The 21,623-nt window shown below is 46.9% G+C and overlaps 1 protein-coding gene across 9 annotated transcripts in view; it reads right to left on the bottom strand.

Annotated features, from left to right (window-relative positions):
- EVL (Enah/Vasp-like) overlaps positions 1 to 21,623 on the bottom strand; it is a 174,822-nt gene that overhangs the window by 61,473 nt on the left and 91,726 nt on the right. Inside the window, exon 1 of one of the 9 annotated variants that reach the window (XM_037984487.2) lies at positions 20,280 to 20,408. The exons of 7 other annotated variants lie outside the window; for them this stretch is intronic. In XM_037984487.2, coding sequence (XP_037840415.2) covers positions 20,280 to 20,290 — 11 coding nt within the window. In that variant the 5' untranslated portion in view covers positions 20,291 to 20,408. Of the gene's footprint in view, positions 1 to 20,279; positions 20,409 to 21,623 lie in introns of those variants that run through there. One more of the 9 variants, XM_007987828.3, reaches the window with a different exon arrangement.

Here is a 21,623-nt window from a genome sequence, read left to right as displayed (position 1 = left end):
AGCAGCTATCTATTACCTCCACTCTACATTTTTTAGGTGAGAAAAAAGTGGCTCAGAGACTTGCAAAGATGTATACAAGTTTACACAGGTATTCAGTGATTAAACTGGGGATTTCCAACCACTTCTGTCTGATTCCAGAGCATATGACATAAATAATATTCTTTGCCACATCCAACAAAATGTTTCATTTACGGCATCATACTAGGGTAGCATCACATAGGCTACATAGGCAATGAAATATTTAGGTGATCTAAAGAAAAATGTGGCTGGGCGTGGTGGCTCACGTCTGTAATCCCAGCACTCTTGGAGGCCGAGGTGGGTGGATCACGAGGTTAGGAGATCGAGACCATCCTGGCTAACACAGTGAAACCCCGTCTCTACTAAAAATACAAAAAATTAGCCAGGTGTGATGGCGGGCACCTGTAGTCCCAGCTACTCAGGAGGCTGAGGCAGGAGAATGGCATGAACCCGGAAGGTGGAGCTAGCAGTGAGCCGAGATCGTGCTATTGCACTCCAGCCTGGGTGACAGAGTGAGACTCACACACACACACACACACACACACACACACACACACAAATCTCATTTGTTCAAAATATGACAGAGAAGCAGGGAAGAAGCTCCTGGAAGGATAAAATGGCCATCACTACAATTAACACACTAAAACTCCTGCCACGGCATTCAGAGGAAGTCTCTCGGAGCCCACTGGCTCTTCATAAGGCTACTAATCTTTAACATCTTCTCCAGCATATTAGAATTCCCAAATTTAAAAAAGCAATACTCCTTCATTCCTATTTTTTTTTTTTTAAAGAGGGAACCTTGCTTCCTGAAGGTAGGCACACTGGCCACAATGAGGAGTGGTCATCAGCACGCGAGGCTGCGTAAAGACAACGAGGGACTGGAAACAGTATTGTAATGCCCAACAATTCGGGAGCAATCATACAGAAGCAAAGTGTGTACAACAGTGGATTATTATAATGCTGAGACCAAGCAGTTGAGAAAAAGTCGTATTATGTTCACTTCCCCACACTTAAGAAGACAAGCAAAGTATTTGATAAAGATCAAAGATCTGTACCCCCAGCCCTGTGATTATGAGACGAAACAAACAAAAAAACCCCAAAAAACAGTGGTTTTTATAGGATTAGTTCTCTGTGACTTGGAAACCTCAACTTGACCAGCATAGGCAGTTCCTCAGTGTTCCAGAGGGCTGAGCTTTCTCAGGGTCCAACTCCCCTACTTCTCGGAGACTGTGGATGATCCAGTATATGGATTATTATCACACTTTTTAACAATATTTTTGTGTACAGTGCCATATATAAGGCCTTCCCCTACATATTCCCTCAATTTCACTTTGAATGAACCCCATGCACATCCTATGGTGTGAGGGCCAGTGCCGTGTCTCGGGCCTGCTCTGAATGCCTGCACTGCTGGGTCTCCATCTTGCTGCTGACTACTTGGCTCTGTCTCTGGCATTTAGGAGCCTAGGGCACACTTGACCTCAGCCGTCCCAGCCTTGTGTTGAGGGTACTGGGCACATCTGTGGACAGATGTATTCAGAGTGAATCATTAAGGGTTTTGGTCTGCAATTTGTGCTGCATCATTCTTCCCTGTAATTCATCATTCATTCCACAATATTTAAGAGGGTAGCAGTTACCATCTCTGTGTTTGGGGCCTGAAACAACGTTATCTTTTAAGAGAATGTGCTTAGGTAAAGTTGCTCCTCCCCTAGTTAAGTCTTTGGGGCCCTGTCCTCAGGAAGTCTAGTAATTAGAGTAAACTAGCCGGGTATGGTGGCTCACACCTGTAATCACAGAACTTATAGGAGGTTGAGGCAGGAGGATCACTTGGGCCTAGAAGTTTGAGACGAGCCTGAGCAACATAGTGAGACCTTGTCTCTACAAAAAATAAAACACATTATCCAGGTGTGGTGGTGTGCACCTGCAGTCCTAGCTACTTGGGAGGCTGAGGCAGGAGGATCACTTGAGCCAGGTTGAGGCTGGAGTGAGCTGTGATTGTGCCACCGCACTCTAGCCTGGGTGACAGTGTAAGATTCTGTCTCAAAAAAATAATAATGATATTAATAAATAGCTGAGTGAGGTGGCTCACACCGGTAATCCCAGCACTTTGGGAGGCTGAGGTGGGTGGATCATGAGGTCAGGAGATTGAGGCCGTCCTGACTAACACGGTGAAACCCTGTCTCTACTAAAAATACAAGAAATTAGCCAGGCGTGGTGGCAGGTGCCTGTAGTCCCAGCTACTCGGGAGGCTGAGGCAGGAGAAGGGCATGAACCCGGGAGGCAGAGCTTGCAGTGAGCAGAGATCGCGCCCCTGCACTCCAGCCTAGGCGACAGTGCGAGACTCCGTCTCAAAAAAAAAAAAAAAAAAAAAAAAGTGTAAACTCTACCCAGAACTGATAGACGTTGGGTCAAATCATAGTTCTATCCCAACATAAATGAGCCATAAATCAAGTGATGGGCTAAATTCTGGCACTTACTGCTTCTGGTACACTCAGTTGCAAACTGTGACAGTCGACAAGTAGGTGTGTGTTCTGGATGCTGTCTCAGGAGCTAGGAGAGATCCTGAGATGCAGCATGGTCTTGGTTAATAAAACATGGGTTTTATTAAATCAGAGGGATCTGAGCTGGAGCCCAGCTCTACCACTTGCTAGAAGGTGACCACAGAGCCCCGAGATGATTCTGGGGGAGCACTCTGGGAAGGTGCTGTGTGAGGGGCAATGCTTTCTAGAGTCCCTGTGTGGCAGCCATGGAAACGTGCCTTTCAGTCACCCTGCAAGAGAACCTGCTATGGGAGCAGAGCTGGTGCACAGAGGCCACGCTGTTCCCAGGCTGCTCCCAGTCACTGACTGAACATGGCAGGGGGACCAGTGCCAACTCATTCCTGCCCAACACAGGACCCTTCTGTGGGGGAAACCTTGGTTTGGGGACGTTCTATCAGCCTGGCCCAAATGTTCTCCGCACTGTGATGTGGTCTGAGATGCTTCTAGTCCATCCTTCCTGGCCTTTCTCCTTTCGCAGACTTTTGACCTGTGCCAGAATCTGGCACAGAGCAGGTGCCTAATAAATGCTCACTAAATAATCTCAGAGCTGAAAAGAACTATAGATACGAATCCACTTTTACGTCCAATGAAGCTGCCCTGACAAGTCCACACTGAGCTTTGGGGGATGGGAAACTTAACTTACTACTCTCCAAAGCAACCTGTTGGTTGTAAATGGTTTTAATTTAGACAATCCCTCCTTGTTCTGAGTGACATGCAACTCGCTGCTCTCCAGAGTAACACAGGGTGCTCTGCAGAGCCTGAGACAACCCACCAGAGAGCTGAAGGAAGAGCGCTTCCCTCCATCAGCTACACGACAAACTACCAGTCCCCTCGCCATCCCAGTAACTAATCAGTCCGGGTCCTAAAACTGGGCCAATATTTCAGGCTTAGTCTGACCAGCAGATGCTAGTGGGTCAAAAAACATCAATGAAAGAGAGATAGGTAGAACAGTACCTGCCCTCAGCGAGCTCCCAGCTAGTTAGGCAGTCAGACGAGTAATTATAAACCTTACGCAGCCTGGAGGGATGCGATGGAGCGGGGGACAGGGGAGGCCTTCTTCTTTTAAATTTTTATTTATTTATTTATTTTTTGATACAGAGTCTCACTCCATTGCCCAGGCTGGAGTCCAGTGGTGTGATTCTGGTGCACTGCAACCTCCGCCTCCTAGGTTCAAGCGATTCTTGTGCTTCAGCCTGCCATGAAGCTGGGACTGCAGGCATGTACCACCACGCCTGGCTAATTCTTTTAATTTTAGTAGAGACAGGGTTTTACCATGTTGCCCAGGCTGGTCTTGAACTCCTGGCCTCAAGCAATCTGCCTGCCTCAGACTCCCAAAGTGTTGGGATTATAGGCGTGAGCCACTGCGCCAGGCCTGGGGAGGATTTCTGAAGAAAACGCTGTGTGGGTTTTAAGATGAAGACTTTCAACCCCTAGATGAATTCAGGAAGGGGATGTGGGGTTTTAGGCAGAGGAGACAGGCAGCTGAGCAGAGGCAGGGAGGCAAGAACCGCATGGCATACAGAGAACCGCGAGCACTAGGTGGGGGTGAAGCGTACCGGGGTATCACACACCTTTTAGGGGAGTTACAGAGATGGCATAAATAAAGCACTGTGCTTGCCACTAGATTCCTGAACACCAATAACCATTTTTCCCATTTTTCTTATTATAATTATAGCTACAGGTTCTTTTTATTTGCTGTTGTTAGCACTTTAGGTTAAAATTAAACTGGTGGTTAACCAAAACCCCTGGTTTCCCCCCACCCTTTAAATAAGTGTTGTCTCTTATTTTATTGCTACTAACAAAACCTAAATGCAAGGAAATACACATTTATTCTACTTAAGATTTGTTTTGCTAATTTGGGCTTATTATACCTTTGAATTTTTTTTGTTTTAATAAAATCTCGATTGCTATCTAACCTCGACATTGCCTCTGAGCAATATATATTCACTTGCCTTCTCAACATTTTCACCTGGATAAATACTCAAACTCCGTAACATATACATCCTACCTAGGCATCGTAAATTTAATTTGTCCAAATCATCTATCTCTTGAGGAAATTTATTATTATTATTATTATTGTAGAGATGGGGTTTCGCCATGTTGCCCAGACTAATCTTAAACTCCTGGGCTCAAGTGATCCTCCCACTTGGTCTCTTTGGTCTCTCAAAGTGCTGGGACTACTGGCATGAGCCACTGTGCCCAGCTACGAGGAAATGTGATAGGCAAGTTTTCTTAAATTATTTATTGAACAACTGAATGGATGAGCTATTTTTTAAAACACATACATACGAAATTTCATTTACTAAATGGTTCCCATGAGGTCTTCATGTCTCACAGACTTCTTTCATATGATCAAAACAATCTGTTGATTAGTTGGGGAGTGAAATCAGTCAAAATACGCTGGTTTGTTCTGTATGGTGTTAAATTAACAGGCTGGTGGACTTCTTTCCCCCCTGGGATCTAACAGGCATCTCTGAGCTGTAGGTGTAACTAGAATTTCTCTCTTGGGGGAAGGCTCTTTTCAAGCAAGCAGTCCAATTCCCCTGTCATTTTGGGCCTTTGTACATGTACTTGTGGGGCCCATATAATTTGCGCCTGTAATTTCTCTCCGTGTGTCATGTGAGACCTAAACTTTTTTTTTTTTTTCAATTATACTTTAAGTTCTAGGGTACATGTGCACAACGTGCAGGTTTGTTACATATATATACATGAGCCATGTTGGTGTGCTGCACCCATTAACTCGTCATTTACATTAGATGTATCTCCTAGTGAGACCTAAACTCTTATACGAGAAAGACCATGTGACTCTAGGCCTCAGCTTCCACATCTGTACAAGGTGAGTTTGACCTCAGAGCTCCCTCAGACAAGCGCTGAGTCCTTGCTGAGCTCTGCCCATGAGTTCAGCATGGGGCAGGGCATGGCAGAGAGGATGGGGAAAACCATAATCTTTGTTGTGTCGCTGGGTCAGCAGTTAATTTTTTTAGACCATACATCAAGCTTGTCCAACCTGTGGGCTGCATGCAGCCCAGGAAAGCTTTGACTGCAGCCCCACACAAATTTGTAAACTTTCTTAAAACATTATGAGATTTTTTTAAAAAAGCTCATCAGCTATTGTTAATATCAGTGTATTTTATGTGTGGCCCAAGACAATTCTTCCAACGTGGCCCAGGCAAGCCAAAAGACTGGACACCCCTGCTATGTATCATAGACCACTTTTGAATGTCTGTTGAAATCTCTCACTGAAGAGAGAGAGAAAAAAAAAAGCAAAACACACCCCAAATTTCCTGCATGTAACTCTGAAACCTAATCATAGACCTACCAGGACTCGATGTAGGAAATCAGTAATGCATTTCAAGATAAAACTATTACACAGGCAGCTGGGTGTGATGGAACCTGCCTGTAGTCCCAGCTACTCAGGAGGATGCAGGAAAAATCTTGCAGCATGGCCCTCTGTAATGACAGCCTGAAGTCAATCTCGGGCTCTCACTCTCTAATCCTTCCGGGAAAAGTCCAGGCTCTGTGCCCCCGGACTCTCACTCCCCCACTCCCTGGGTGGCTGGGAGCAAGATTTCTGAATTCTCATGGGCTTACATAGACACACCATCCTAGCACTGTTATTTCCTTGAAGGACAGAGTGTAAATTCATAAAGTAAGGGCAAAAGGAAGGTCCACAGGGTGGAACGGGGCTAACCACAAGAGGTTTGTCGGGAAATGCAAGTCCAGGGTTGAACCTGGAAAAAGCACAGGATGTAGACCTGTCCACAGAGAGGCTGGCTCCTGCAGCCCCATGCTTGCTTCTCCCTCTGCCAGAGCGCTTTTCAGTTTGTCCTGCCTCTCAGAATCTGCTGAGGTGTCTGCACCACCAGCCTGTGAGCTCCTTGAAGGCAGGAACTGTGTTGTTTTCCCTTTGGTAAAGCCAGTCCCTGTATGCTGTAGACATGAATAATTGTTAAACAAATGACCCTGACTGTGGGAAAAACAGTGCATTTATGATTGTGTGCCCGTGGGAACATTCTACTCACAATCCTCTCCATTTATTCTCAGAGAAAGTGTAACTGCCAAGCAAAAGCATCCGTCACAGATTACCATCAGCCTTCTGTCTCATAACAGCCTGGGATGGGCGAGTCAGGAAACCACAGCTCTGCAGGTGGGCTCCTGTGCAAAGCGAGGCTCAGCCCTGTCTGCTGCCTCTGAAGATGCAACTCAGCTCTGCCTGGGCCCAGGTCTGCAGAGAGAGACCCGCTCCTCCAGAGGGAGACCTCTGGGAAGGCACAGGCTGCCCACTTTTGCTCCTCTGGAGTGTCAGCCTAGGAGCCACACTCCTCCTTCCTGGAAAGCAGGTGGCCAATGCCTTTCTCTCCCTGGGACTGGCACAGTGGTCCTTCTCAGCCTTAATGCTCGGACTTGGGAGCTTCCTTTGGACAGAACAACTCTTCATACTCTGTCTTGAGGGCCAATTTTGTCTTCCCAGTAGGACTGGGAACCAACATTTGCCCATAACAGAAGGATTTCCTAGGAGGTAGGGCATTCGGCACTAAAACTGGGATAATCCAGGGCAAACCAGGGTGAATGAGCTGCCCTGCTGGGAACTCCTTTCTTATCTTTCACCACAGTAACCATCGCAAGGGTGGGCACCTAACAAGCACCCCCCCAGCTGATACCACTGGACCTCACTCCCTACTTCCCGCTGTTTCCCACCCAGTTCGTCCTGTCACTTGCTCTCTCCATGTCCTCACCCTGCCCCACCCCCACCCTGCCGTCACTCTCCGAGCCCCCACTGGAACCTGGCCCCTGGGCCTAAGAATACACTTAAATAAGCCCAGACAAGGTTACTGCCTTTCCACTTCCAGCTCCAATGCATGCTTTCTAGTTCTCGAGTCACTGGGCCTGTTAGTGAGTCAGGCACTGCTGACTATGTCCTCACTTCTGAGAACCTCTCCTCCTTAATCCCCAGTCTTCAAATTCTCCTGGCTTTCCATTTCGCTCTCTGTGATTCCTGTTCCGCCTCCTTCACAGGTTTCCTATTTATCTCTTATGTCAAGTATTTTTAATCCGGGGTCCAGGGAAAGGCCTGAAGAGTCTAAGAAACCTCCAAAATTATCTGCAAAAGTGAGAGTGCACGCTGCTTCTGGAAATGCATTTACCATGTTCTTAAATGGGTTTGCGCTCCAAAACAGATTTTAAAATCAATGTGAACTACGTGGAATTTCTTATTTTACTCTATGCTCACGAGTCTCAAAACTGTATGCACAGCCGGGTGTGGTGGCTCCCACCTGTAATCCCAGCACTTTGGGAGGCTGAGGCAGGCAGGTCACGAGGTCAGGAGACCATCCTGGCTAAAACCCATCTCTACTAAAAATACAAAAAAAAAAAAAAAAAATTAGCCGGGCGTGGGGGCAGGCGCCTGTAGTCCCAGCTACTCGGGAGGCTGAGGCAGGAGAATGACGGGAACCCGGGAGGCGGAGCCTGCAGTGAGCTGAGATCTGGCCACTGCACTCCAGCCTGGGCGACAGAGCGAGACTCCGTCTCAAAAAAAAAAAAAAAAAAAAAACATAAATCCCTAGGCCCCCATTTAGGAGATTCTGATGCAATAAGTCTCAGGCAGGGCAGGGTGTCTATTGTAACACACATGCTTGCTGGTTCTAGGCAAATGGTCCATGAAGGAAACTTTGAGGACCACTGGCTTTCACATCTCCTCACAGGCTCTGTCATCCATGCCAGGGTTTACACGATCACCAATACACTGATAAATCCCATGAAGATGACTCTCCAGTCCTGTCCTTTCTTCTAAGATATGGAGCTATATTTCCAACTGTTGGACATAACTTAGAGACCTCGCATATTCTTTCTACTGTTTCCCATTTCAGGGAATGGAAGCAACACCTACCCAATCCCCTGAGTCTGAAACCTGAAGGCCACTTCAGATGCTTTTTTGTGCTTCACCCTCTATGGACCAGTAGCCATCTATTCTATTTCTTAAACATCTTTTAGATCTGTCCCTTTCTCTCCCTTCTTGCTGCCAGTCCCAGCCCTTGTTATTTCTCATTTAGACCACAATAGCCTCCTAGCTATTCCCCTGCCTCTGGTTGAAATCTCATGCCTCCAACTCTTCAATTGCAATGTCACCAGAAAGACTTTCATCAAAGGCAAACTGACTGAGCCTCTTCCCTCATTGGGAGCTCTGCCACTTACTAGCTATATGACCTCATACAAAACTTACGTATTCCCCAGTTTCTATCTATAGCTTATCCTCCTTTATCTGCCCCTATCTTTCCTCTTTCCTCATCTTCTTTATAGGGTTGTCTGGAGAATTAAGACTTAATATGTGTAAGCACTTGGAGCAGTACCTGACCCCATGCGGCATGAGGAAGGGAGTCATCGTTATTACAGAATATAATCCCAGCTCTGGGGCAGGCACTCAGGGGCCTTCACATTGTAGCCCTTGCCAAAGTGTCCATAGCCGACCCAACCCTTGGTTTAGTCTTGTGGAAATGCACACAGGCCCCTAACACACACCCCTGCACTGTGTGGCCTCTGCTCTGGCTCAGGCCACTTCCTCTGCCTGGGATACTTTTCTCAGCCGAGCCGAGCTGACCCAAGCCGACCCACTAATTCCCACTCATCCATAAAGACTTGGAATATCTGTTATCTCTTTTAGGAAATCTTCCCTGAAGCCCCAGGCTGAGTTAGATGGTCCTTCTCTGAGCCTTATTATCCCTATTATCGTGGTCCTGTGCCTACCATCACAGCACTTACTGTAGCAATGTCTACGCTAGGACCCTCTGCTGGCCAGTGAACGCCTCCAGGGCAGGGGCCGTTTCTTCTAGGCAGGCTTCTCCCTATGTAGAGTGAGGACTTAGGCCTCAGTTCTCTTCCTATCTGTTGACCTCTAGAGGTCCAAGACTATGGGGTAGATTCCTCTGCTGGTCCCAGGGAACTTCCCTTCTTGCTCTGCTGGACCTGAGGCTGCCCACAAATGGCCTAGCACATTTCAGCGAGGAAGGACCTATGTGATCACACAGCCCAACCAGCAGCCTGGTACTAAAGCCAGGCTTTACCTGGCAGCGAAAGCATCCCCATGACATTGGGCCAATTAAGATGACTTTTCTGCTACTCCTCAAGTAATTAGGAAGAGATATTTCTCCTGCCCAAGATGATTTCTTTTTCCTACACCCAGAGGTTTGAATCTTACCTTTTCTCAAAGCTCACATTGTCATTGCTTTTAAAACACACCTATCCACCCATTCCCATTCATTTAATAACTACTAACAGGCATATGGCTCAGCTCTGAAGGAGATTACAATCTATCAGGAAAAACAGATCATTGCAAAATGGGTGTACCAGAGTATTGGGAAGGCAGAACCTCAGGCTTTGCATGAGGAATTCTTGTCTGTAAACCTGAGCTGATAAAAATAGTATGGTCTATTTATATGGTGATTAACAGATAAGACATGAGAGTACCCAGTACCATGCTGGGTATATTCCTCATACTCAGTAGGTGTGTGTCTCTGTCCCCCAAACCCCACCCCAAGGTGCCATGTGCCTCTGATTACTTTCAAGCTGTCACGACAGCCACTTTGAGCTATCTTCTTCCCAAGACTGTGGGCTTCTGGAGAACAGGCCCATGTCTGAGTTCAGATACCCTTCCTCAGTGAGCCATCGTCCTCAGCGTAGCCTGGTGCCTCTGGCCTGGGCTCTGCAGCTGCCAAGTGCATTAGTAAGGGGTGAGTACTGAAGGGTGGGGGGCTAGAGAGAAGTAGACCCCCTGCAGGCATGCAGCTTGGCTCTGGTAACACAGGTGACATCTACACTGACTTCACACAATGCTCAAACCACTGTCACAAGGTCATTATCACATTTATTCCCACTTCACATTGTGTGGTTCCCCCAAGTCACACACGGAGTCAAGTCAGAGACACTGCTGGACAGGACCCTGCCTCCTGCCATCCGGAGGCCTCTCCTTCCACTCTCGGAGAACTCTCTCACACTATGAACTCCCCTCTGCCCACAGGCAGCCCCAGCCTGTCTCCCCTCAGCCTGCCCCAGCCTCACCATTCTACTTTTGCCACAGACTTGCCCTCCTTCTTGCCCTCCTTGCCTCCTGTGTGAAACTTCTCCATCGGCTCCCACGACACCGCATAGCTTGGCTCTTCTCTGGACTGCCCCTTTTCTGACCACTGTCTTTCCCAAGGTGGAGAGGGGCAGAGAGAAAGAGTACTTCAGAGAAAGTCTGGCTGGCTGGTGCCCACCAGGAAGCAGTGTTGTGCTGGGAAGTAAGGCTGGGCACAGAGAGTTAAGGCCAGCCCTCACCATGGAGTCAGTGTGGGGAAGTGAGAACACTCTGGACAACAGCTCCAGCTCTGCCCCAGGTCTGGCTCTGTCGCTTGCCAGCAACAAGACTTCAGGGAGGTAAGCTGACAGCTCTGTAAGACGAGGAGAATCATCTTTTTGGACTTTCTTTTGCATTTGCTGGAGATCAAATAAGGCTGATGAAATAAACAAGAGAGCAGTTTACTAAACATGATTAGCACCCAGCAGATACCATCTTGAACAAGGACAATGCTGGTTGAATAAACAGCAAATCCATATGAGGCAGGACTTCGGGTGGAATCCGCATGAAACTGCCTTTCGTGTTCACATGGAGAGCTGTCATTATCACGTAGTCTTTTAACTTCTAAGGATAAAAACAAGGTGGCAGGTTCCTCACTGTGGCCTGGGGAATTGCCTCAGGCCTCACCAAGTGGGACCAGGCTGTCAGGTTCTGTCTTTGTGGAATGGCCCAGATCCACTGTGGAGGTCACTGAGGGCCCACTCCTGAGCCCTGCTGTTGGGAAATCACAGTTTCTGGGCCCTGATTTGCTCCTGTGCTTTCCTCTAGCCTCTACTCACACTGCCCTCCATCCCCACTACTGCCCCCAGGGAAGACTCCCTGAACCACACTGAAGAGAATGCTAATGCCCATCCTGGGCCCCTGCCGCTGGCCTCAGCTGCTTAGCTTCTCTGCAGAACACTTACCATACACTTGCCACTGAACTGAGGGGCAAGCGCCTCCATGAGGCAGGCTGTTTGGTTTGTTTTTTAAAGTAGTGTTCATCTCGGTAGCTCTAGTAACTGGGACCTAGTGATTGCTCAACAAATGCCTTTGGATAACTGCTGGCTTTTATGTTTGCTGAGTTTTGCCAGGTATCGTGTTTCTCAGCCTGCAAGGATTTTTGTGGTGGGGGTGGCACGACTCACTTGAGATCTGGCCACCTCTGCTTTCTCTTTCTTTTTTCCTGCATTTATTTGAAAAATAAAACAAGGGCCGGGCACAGTGGCTCACACCTGTAATCCCAGCACTTTGGGAGGCCAAGGTGGGAGGACAGTTTGAGCCCAGGAGTTCGAGACCAGCCTGGGCAACACAGATCCTGTCTCTACACAAAATAAAAAAAGTTAGCCAGGCATGGTGGTGGGTGCCTGCAGCCCCAGCTGCTCAGAAGGCTGAGGTGGAAGGAGGATCCCTTGAGCTGAGGAGGTTAAGGTTGCAGTGAACCATGTCTGCATCACTGCACTCCATCCTGGGTGACAGAGCAAGACTCTGTCTCCAAAGAAAAAAAAAAAGAATAGAAAAAAGAAAAAGTGCTGTACGTGCAAAGTGTCACAAGAGGAGGACATTTAGTTCTGCCTGAGGGACCCAAGGGATGCTGTCATGAAGGGGAAGCAAGACTTTTCAAAAGGAAACAAGGAACCATTTCAAGCAGAGGGAAGAGTGTCAGCAAAGGCAGAGTGGTGGGTGGGGGGACCTCAGTCATCACCCTGGGGCCTCATCACTTCTCAACACCTACCCAGGGGAATGAGGAAGCACACCCACGTTGCCATGTCCCAATTCAGGGACTGAGAAACAGAGACGCTTGGAATCAGAGCCTCATCAGAGCTGAAAAACATTCTGCAGTGATTTTCTTAGGAAACAAGCCTAGAGAAGGAAGTAACTTGCCCGACACCCATGGCTGATCCGCGGCAGAGCCTGGACTAGACAGCAACCTGACGTTCCGTTGCGCAGTAAGGCTTTTCTGCTCCACTTGGCAACGCAGCAAAACCCAACTCCAACTTTTACTATTTTGAAGCTATTTTTCACTCCACCTTTTTACTCTGAAAAATTTCAAACCTACAGGAATATACAAGGGACACTCTTGTACCTTTCACTAAACATGCCCGTGGTTAACATTTGCCGCATATGAGTTATCTCTGCCTTTCCCCTGAGCCATCTGAAAGTCAGCTGCAGCTATCATGATACTTCAATCCTAGGGACTTTAGCATACATTTCTTTAAAATAAGGATATTCTAATATATAACGTAAATACCATTGTCACAACAAAGAAAATCAACAATTTACTAAAAATCTAATACAGAGTCCTATTAAAAGTCACCCATGTAATCCCAGCACTTTGGGAGGCCAAGGTGGGTGAATCACCTGAGGTCAAGAGTTCGAGATCAGCCTGGCCAATATGGTGAAACCCCGTCTCTACTAAAAATACAAAAATTAGGTGGGTGTAGTGGCACACGCCTGTAGTCCCAGCTACTCGGGAGGCTAAGGCAGGAGAACTGCTTGAACCCAGGAGGCATAGGGAGGTGTAGGTTGCAATGAGCGGAGATAGCTCTAATGCACTCCAGCCTGGGCAACAGAGGGAGACTCCGACTCAACAACAACAACAAAAAGTTACCCAATTTTTACAAAATGTTAGATTTTTTTGGGATGCAGGATCTGCTCATGGATTACATTTGGTTGAGCCGTCTGCTTACTCTCTTTCAAGCTAAGCTAGAATGTGAACCTATTTAAAATTTTTTCATTGACAAAGATGTGTGTGTGAAGAATTCAGGCCAACTGAAAGCAGACTGTTGGTTGATTAAGAGGTGACTGTCAGATCTCCAATGGAAAGCTATATTTTCCCCTTGGTAATTATTAACTCACTTATAGGGTGCCATTTTTTTCTTAATGGGCACAGGTGTGAAACAGGTTTCATGTTATGAAGTAGACTTAAAATGTTTATTGTGAAGTATTTTAGGCCTGTGAGAAGTAAGTTCCCACGGTCCCACCACACAGTCTAGGAAATCTGACAGCAAGTCCTAAAGCTGTTTAGTTCGCCTTTAGTGACGCCTGCATCCTCCTCCCAGACCCAGCGCTCCTCCTCTCGACCAGGGGGAACTGCCACCTTGCAGGTGGTGTTTTCAATTCCATGCATGCTGTCTGTAGTACAGCCATACAACTATTTTACATACATGGTTCTCAAACTTTTTTGGTCAGAGAACCCCTTTACACTCAATTATTGAGGATGCCAAAAAGCTTCTGTTTTATGTAGGTTAAGTCTATCCATATTCACCTTATTTGAAATTAAAACTAATACTTTTTAAAAACACAAGAATATACAAGCAGACATTTCATTAGCTGCCACAGTGATGATGTCAAAACATCATATAGCTCTGGAAAATTCCACCATGCATTCATGAGACAAGAGCTGAAATGGCAAATGATGTCTTAGTAATATTATAAATATAGTTCTGACCTACAGACTCCTTGGAGGGTCAACGTGTGGAGTACGTTTTGAGAACTGCTGCATTACAGCAATGAAAGACAATGAATTCGCTCTGTGTATTAACATGGGAAAACCAAATGGTGACTGAGCCCCATTTTTGAGAGTGTTAGAATTAAAGAAAGGCTTTGGGTAAATAAAGTCTACATTCAGTGTTAAACCCTGACACTTTCTTTTCTGTCCAAATTGGTTGCCCACGTCACGGGCAATCAAGATGTTTGCCTTTTCTCCTTGGATGCCACCCTCTCAAGAGATGCCTGAACAGCGGGTCTCCATTTCTCTGTGAAGTCTGGTGCAATCTGGAAAAACACTCCAACCAACTGTTGGGGGAGTCTGATATTCCTAGACTGCCCCTGTCTCAGACACATCTCCCATACTCTTTCAAGGTCACCGACGTAGCCCTTTCTTTGGGGAGCATCTGACAGTCACGTGGACATTAAGGCTACTCAAACCTCAAAAACATTTATATAGGTTGCTCTGTGTCTTCATCCCAAAATTTGTGTCCCCAGAGTCTGTGATTCTGATCACTTGTGAAGTAGAAGAGTAAATTTTAGCACAGCCTTGGGACAACCGTAGAGGCCTGGCTTGGGCCAAGGATTGGGACAGTATGTCCAGCTCCAAGGATGAATTAACAGCCTGGGAACGAAGACCCTGGCTCTGCTCTTACAAACACCCCAGATGACAGAGTAGCCACTTGGACTCCGTGTTATTTACTAGGCACAGAGACAAACATGAATGCATAACACAAGCGTCCTGCTCTGAAAGAGCTCTAGGCTGGTAGGAGAGATCCTGAGCCGACAGAGCATCGACAAGAGATCGCACGCAGGCACGGGGTGCTACAGGACGGACGAGGTCTCTTTTGTCTTTTGTGGTATTAACAGCGCAGAATGATGGAGACTGCAAAATAGAGATCAGGAGGGCCTCGATTCTAGCCTTGACTCTGCAAACTGAGACGAGTTTAGCTTTGAGAAGTTAAAGTTAAGAGGGCAGATTTTGATCCTCTCAGAGATCAAAAGCTCTGCCAAGTGACAACAATGTGACCTGGAATACGTTACTTTGTAGGCCCTTGTTTTCTTTTCTTTTTGAGGTAGGGTCTTGCTCTATTGCAGGCTGGAGTGCAGTAGTGTGATCATAGCTCACTGCAGGCTTGAACTGCTGGGCTCAAGCAATCCTCCCACCTCAGCCTCCTGAGAAGTTGGGACTATAGGCTTCAGGCATGCACTACCACACCTGGCTAATTTTCATTTTTTTTTTTTTCTTTTCTTTTTTTTTTCTGTAGAGACCAGGTCTCACTACGATGCCGAGGCTGGTCTTGAACTCCTGAGCTCAGGCGATCCTCCTGCGTTGGCCTCTCAAAGTGTTGGGATTATAGGTGTGAGCCATAACGCCCGGTCAACCCTTGTTTTCTTATCTGTAAAGTGGGAATAGTGATACAAAACCTCAAAGGGTGAGAATTAAATAGTATGTATATCATGTAACTAGCATAATGATTGGTTTATAACACTCAGAAAAGCTGAGCTGTTATTTTCCTCTTCTGTGGGTTCAGTTACCAAAGTGAAGCCATTGGACTAGACTAGTTCTCATCCATTTTCTGCCCCAGCCCACCTGAGTATCTTAACACTCTAATGAGAATAACCTAGAATCTCTAGAGGAATGTTTCCCAACTAGAGGCACATGGGATTCTTTGAGACAGAGGAAGGCAGAGAAGCATCAGAAGCTCTCCAAATGATTTGGCTACAGGTCTTTAGGGAAGTGTGTGTTCCCATGGAGAGTGAACAGACCACGTGATCTCTGAGGGCTTGTTCAATTGCCTCTGGGACTCTCTCATTTGCCTGTGAGGACTGGAAACACCTGTGAGAAAAGGAAACACTAGGTGTTCCTGGAGACTCCTCCAAACCCTGACACAAAGGCGTACAACTGGGTGGGAAGGATTGTAAGGTGAACCCTGGCTGTGCGAGACTTCTTACATCTTTACAGCTTCAAGATGTGCAGCACAGTGGAATAAACAGTAATGATTGTGCCCAGGCAGCCACAGTTCCTTCACTACTTGACAGCAAGTGAAATGTCTGTTTGTCTGGTCTCTTCTCTAACATGCCACACCAGGAAGCTCCACTGAGTAGCAGCTTTGGTAGCACAGGAATCTCCAGGACCATATATCAAAGTAGTTAATTAAATCCAGCAGTTCAATAAATGTGTACTGCCAGGCAATGTTTTAGGCATTGGGAATACACCAGTGAACAAAACAGGCAAAAATCCCTGCCTTCTGGGAGTTTACATTCTAGAGGGGTAAAGACAGACAGTACACAGTAAAACAAATACCTTCTATAATATGTTAGAAGACAGTACATGCTTTAGAAAACACCCATAGCCTACCAAGGACAACAGAGAGACCAGTGAAGGAAATGAAATTAACTGGCTGGCCCCAAAAGTGGCAGACATATCACACATCCATATCACATTTCCTGCTGCTGCACCGCGATCTCAGCTAGTTCCTGCTCAGGTCAGCCTTGTTCAACTCACATTTCCTGGGAACCTGTTCTGCTAGGCCCACACCTCTACAGATTCTTCCAGCTAGCACCCCAGCTGCCCCAGCATGGTGAAAGGAATCACCACCCACCTAAGACATGTCTGACTCATGCTTCCCCCACACCCACGAGTGATCCACCAGATAGTCCTGGAGGCTACAGCACCACGGCACTTCCTAAATCTGGTGACTTCTCACCACCTACCCTGACTGCTCCACTGCTGGCCCAAATCACCCTCATCTCTTACCCGGATGACTGTGGTAGCCTCCCAAGAGATCTTCCTGCTTCTGTTCTTGCCACACTGCCAGCCATTATCCACACAGGTGCCAGAGTGATTTTCTTAAGCTTCTGTTGGATGTCTTTCCCTTTGCTTCGAACCCTTCCTCCAAAGGCTTCCCCTAACTAAATTCTGACATACGTGCTAAATTCAGCACAGCTCGCAGGCTTTGCCGTAGGGCCTGATAAAGCCTGGGCCCTTATTTGCCTTCACTCTTCCTTCTTCATGTTGCTCCAGCCTCCGTATTTTTCTTGACCTTTGAACCCAACAAACTGTTCCTATTTCAGGGCCTCGTCCCAATCTGAGGATACCTGCTGCCCCTTCGACCCCAAAGTCTTCAGATTTTACATGGCTGCCTCATGTCCCCATAGAGGGCACTGGCTAAGGCAGTGGCCCCGGCATTCTCTACCACGCTGCTCCATTGTTTTCACATCTCTAGTTGATGGTTTCTTGACTATATTCTGCCTCCCTACTCTGCCCTCAGTTGGAGGACAAGCCTGCCTGTCTTGTTTACCATTGTGTCCCTAGCACCCAGAGCAGCCACTGGGTGACTGGCTGCCTGTGACGCCTGCCAGTGCCTTCTAAAAAATCATTCCTATCCTTCAGAGTTCACCTGAGATCCCACTTTCTCTTTAAGGTCTTCCCTGACAGTCCCCAACTTCTCAACTCTTACTGCCCCTCCTGTCTATGCCTATTACTGTCTATGCTGCAGGGTCCTTACAGCGAGTCGCCTCCTCATTTCTGTGAGTGCTGCCTTCCTCACTCCCGACCAGTCCCTGAGGACAGAGGCCGCTCCAACTCAGGCGTAAGAGCAAAAGGGCAAAGCATCTGTGGTCAGGAGGCACAGGTTCAAGTCCTGGGTCTATCACTCACTGGCTATGTCTCTTGTCAAGTTACTCTCTCCTTCTATGAAACAGAAACAATAAAAACAATGCTAGCTGGGTGTGGTGGCCCACACCGGTAGTCCCACTGAGGCAGGAGGCTTGCTCGAGCTTGGGAGTTTGAGGCCAGCCTGGGCAATATGGCAAGACCTCATCTCTAAAAAATACAAAAACAAAAACACCCCACAATGCTACCTTCAGGATTATTGCAATAATTAAATAAAATAATGTCAGTGAAAGCATTCTGTATGTTGTCATGCACTCAAGAAAATTCCTAGCTCCTAATCCAGTTAGGGCTTGGAAAACGTTTCTTGATTGGTGAGTAGCCAGAGCTAGAGCTGCTAAGATACATTTGCACATTAAAAAGGCCCTTTGTGTCCCCACCACAGGCGCCATGGTATCCCCATATGTCAGTCAGCATGAGGAAAAACGAAAAGTTCACAGCTCCTATGGCTGCTGACCTTGCAGCTCCATGAACGCTGCTTCCACCAGGACTGTCACTATGGGGCCAGGCCAGGGACCTGTGGCAGAGTACAAGCAGCCTTGTACGGGGAAGGGACGCTCCAGAAAACCTGGGCTTTTGCTTTGGTTCAGCCACTACTCTGCTCCCCGTAGACAAATTCTGCTCCACACTGGGCCTCAATTTCCTGATCTGTGCGCTCAAGAGCTGGACTAGATTAGTGTAATCTTCAGACTTGAAAATCATTACCACCAACAACAATATGACTTTTTTTCCCTCAATTAATTATCAAGGAATACATTAAAAAGACAAAAGTACTCAAGCCTGTAATCCCAGCACTTGGGGAGGCCGAGACGGGTGGATCACGAGGTCAGGAGATCGAGACCATCCTGGCTAACACGGTGAAACCCCGTCTCTACTAAAAAATGCAAAAAACTAGCTGGGCGAGGTGGCGGGCGCCTGTAGTCCCAGCTACTCAGGAGGCTGAGGCTGGAGAATGGCGTGAACCCGGGAGGCGGAGCTTGCAGTGAGCCGAGATCCGGCCACCGTACTCCAGCCTGGGCGACAGAGTGAGACTCAGTCTCAAAAGAAAAAAAAAAAAAAGACAAAAGTAGAGTTATTTTGGCTGAAGTAGAGGATAAGATGCCCAAAGCACCACTAACCTAGGTAAACTACTGTAGATCATCTCCAAGGTCTTTTCAAGATGGAAACTTCTAGATTTCTACGATTTTAAAACTGAAAAAGACATTGATGTGCCTCCTCCCCATTTACTTCTGATATAATTTTCTGCAATTAGTAATTGACAGGGTAGAATAAGCTGCTAGAATTTTTCACAATGTAATTTACAACTAAAAATGACTTTGGAAGTTGATATGCCTTTGAAATGAAAAGTATTCTGTTTTCCAAAGTTCCATTCACAAGTCCTCTAAAGTTAAAAGAAAGTTACTAAAATGATAGGAGCAGAAATAAAGCCCACTGGAAAATAAGCAGCCCTGGACAAGTTCTACCTACCACCTTGTCAATTTTAACAACTCACTGCAAACTGCTTCTGAAGAGCCTGTGTAGCGTGCTGCGAAAACCACCGGATGAGGCCATCCTTGTTAAACCCTGGTTCCATCCCTTCCTCAACCTGCCATGTGACCTTGGACAAGCCCCACGACTTTTCAGAGGCTTTCTCAGCTATGAAACAGGAGTGATGACAGCGTTCTCATCAATCTAACACGATTAAAAGATTCAAATGAGAAAACTGCTGAAATGGCACTTTGAAAATTGTGAAATAATTTTCAAAGTGAGGGACCGTTACTTTATGCTAAAAAACAAAGCTGTCATGAGTCAACCAAACAAATGCCCCAAACCCCACAGGATATCAAGTCTGTCTGTCCTATCATCTATAATCTTTCAGAGTTGTACGGCAGGGGAGAGGCAGGTCCAACATGTAATCTCCCCTTTAGAAAGAACAATCTCAATGAGGAGTGCAGTTTGTAGACTGGCTGGCACTCACGCGTGCTAAACAGCAACAGCCTAAGGTCACAAGTCTCACAAGTGGAGGATCAGGATTCTTGCTATTAAGTTCATGAAGTTCCTATAATAAAAATAACTCTCTCTGCCTATATTTAGATAAAACAACCAGTCTCAGGTCACTCTAGAGAGAAGAGCCAGGACTCACCAAAATGTACCTCTGAGCTAAACAACAATCCCTTAGATGGCTCAGACCCTCCTCCCTATAATCTGAGGCATGGGCTAATTTCTGAGTAAATCCTTCATCCAGAAGCCATTAAAGGTCACAGGCATCAAGAGACACAGGCCTGTGTAATGGAAAGACCAGTGGCTGGAGAGTGAGCAGATTGTCACTAACGTGCTGTGTAACCTCATGTAAGTCCCCTGCCCTCTGGTCATGGATTTCTTGATCAGTATACTGAGGGGTCATGAGATGATTTCCACAGCCCATTCACCAATAAGATTCTAGGTTTCCTCTTGACATCCCTCTGTTCCCTGTATTGGTTTCAGTACTCACCTTGTGGCCATGGCTGAAAAGTGGCAGCACAGGGAACCCTGAAGAGGTGAGTCCGGTACTCCCACCGGGCTATGCTGATCAGAGGACCACAGACCCTCTGAAGACAGCAACTTGATTTTTATAGACTACTTAAAACCAAACAGGAAAAGGAAGCTGAACCAGAGACAAAGAGGAAACAAACCCAAGTGAAAAACTGAAACCTAGGTAGAAAATAGAGAAACAAGAAGCTAGCAGTGCAGAGCCCTACCAGCGTGGGTGGCTGAGAGGCACTTCACAGGCCCGACACCTCCACGGCTGGCAACCTCAAGCCTCTAAGCACTTCCTGCAAGGGTGCAAGGGTGGGTGATGCCTGCTGGAGGTAGGGGCCAGGTCATGGTGCTGGCCCCCGACGAACTAGCTCTATAGTCTGTCTAAGTCAATGCCATTTAAGAGGTCTGGGCCTCGGTTTTCCATCTGTTATAGAAAGTGCAGGCTCAGCACAGACGACTTCCTATAGGCCTTAAGAAAAGGCTACAAGAACTCGCAAGGGTCCCCGCTGACTCTCCAGAGAATAGAAGACTAGATGATAAAGACTATAAGCTGATCTTTCTTTTTTTGAGACAGAATTTCACTCCCATCGCCCAGGCTGGAGTGCAATGGCGCGATCTTGGCTCACCGCAACCACCGCCTCCTGGGTTCAAGCGATTCTCCTGCCTCAGCCTCCTGAGTAGCTGGGATTATAGGCATGTGCCACCATGCCCAGGTAATTTTGTGTTTTTAGTAGAGACAGGGTTTCTCCATGTTGGTCAGGCTGGTCTCAAACTCCCGACCTCAGGTGATCCGCCTGCCTTGGCTTCCCAAAGTGCTGGGATTACAGGCATGAGTCACCATGCCAGGCCGCCGATCAAGTCTTAATATTTGACTCTGGAACAAAATTTGTACTTCTACCGAGCAGACACGTCTCTCTAATGAGGACATTTAAGTCAGCAATTTAGAGCCTGAAAGGAAAACATTTGAGGAACACTGAGAACTTGGCTTTAAATGAGAACTTGTTCATTAAACGGGTGGCCTCAACTGTAAAATGGGGTTAGTTATACCTACTTTGCCTATCTCCAACAGGGTTCTCATGAAGATAAAATCCAGTTCAATCTTTCTTTCAAAATCTACTAAGAACTCACTAAGAAGCATGCACTGTGTTAGAAATCACAGACAAAAAATTGAGAACAACCGTACTGGTCCTTAAAGGACTTTTATGGCTTAGAAAAGAAGAATCCTGCCCTCTGGTCATGGATTTCTCGATCAGTATACTAAGGGGACCTGAGATGATTTCTATAGCCCATTCACCATTAAGGTTCTAGGTTTCCT

The sequence above is a fragment of the Chlorocebus sabaeus genome, chromosome 24 (genome assembly GCF_047675955.1).
Source record: "Chlorocebus sabaeus isolate Y175 chromosome 24, mChlSab1.0.hap1, whole genome shotgun sequence".
In the NCBI taxonomy this organism is placed as follows: domain Eukaryota; kingdom Metazoa; phylum Chordata; class Mammalia; order Primates; family Cercopithecidae; genus Chlorocebus; species Chlorocebus sabaeus.
This window is presented reverse-complemented; position numbering and strand designations above follow the sequence as displayed.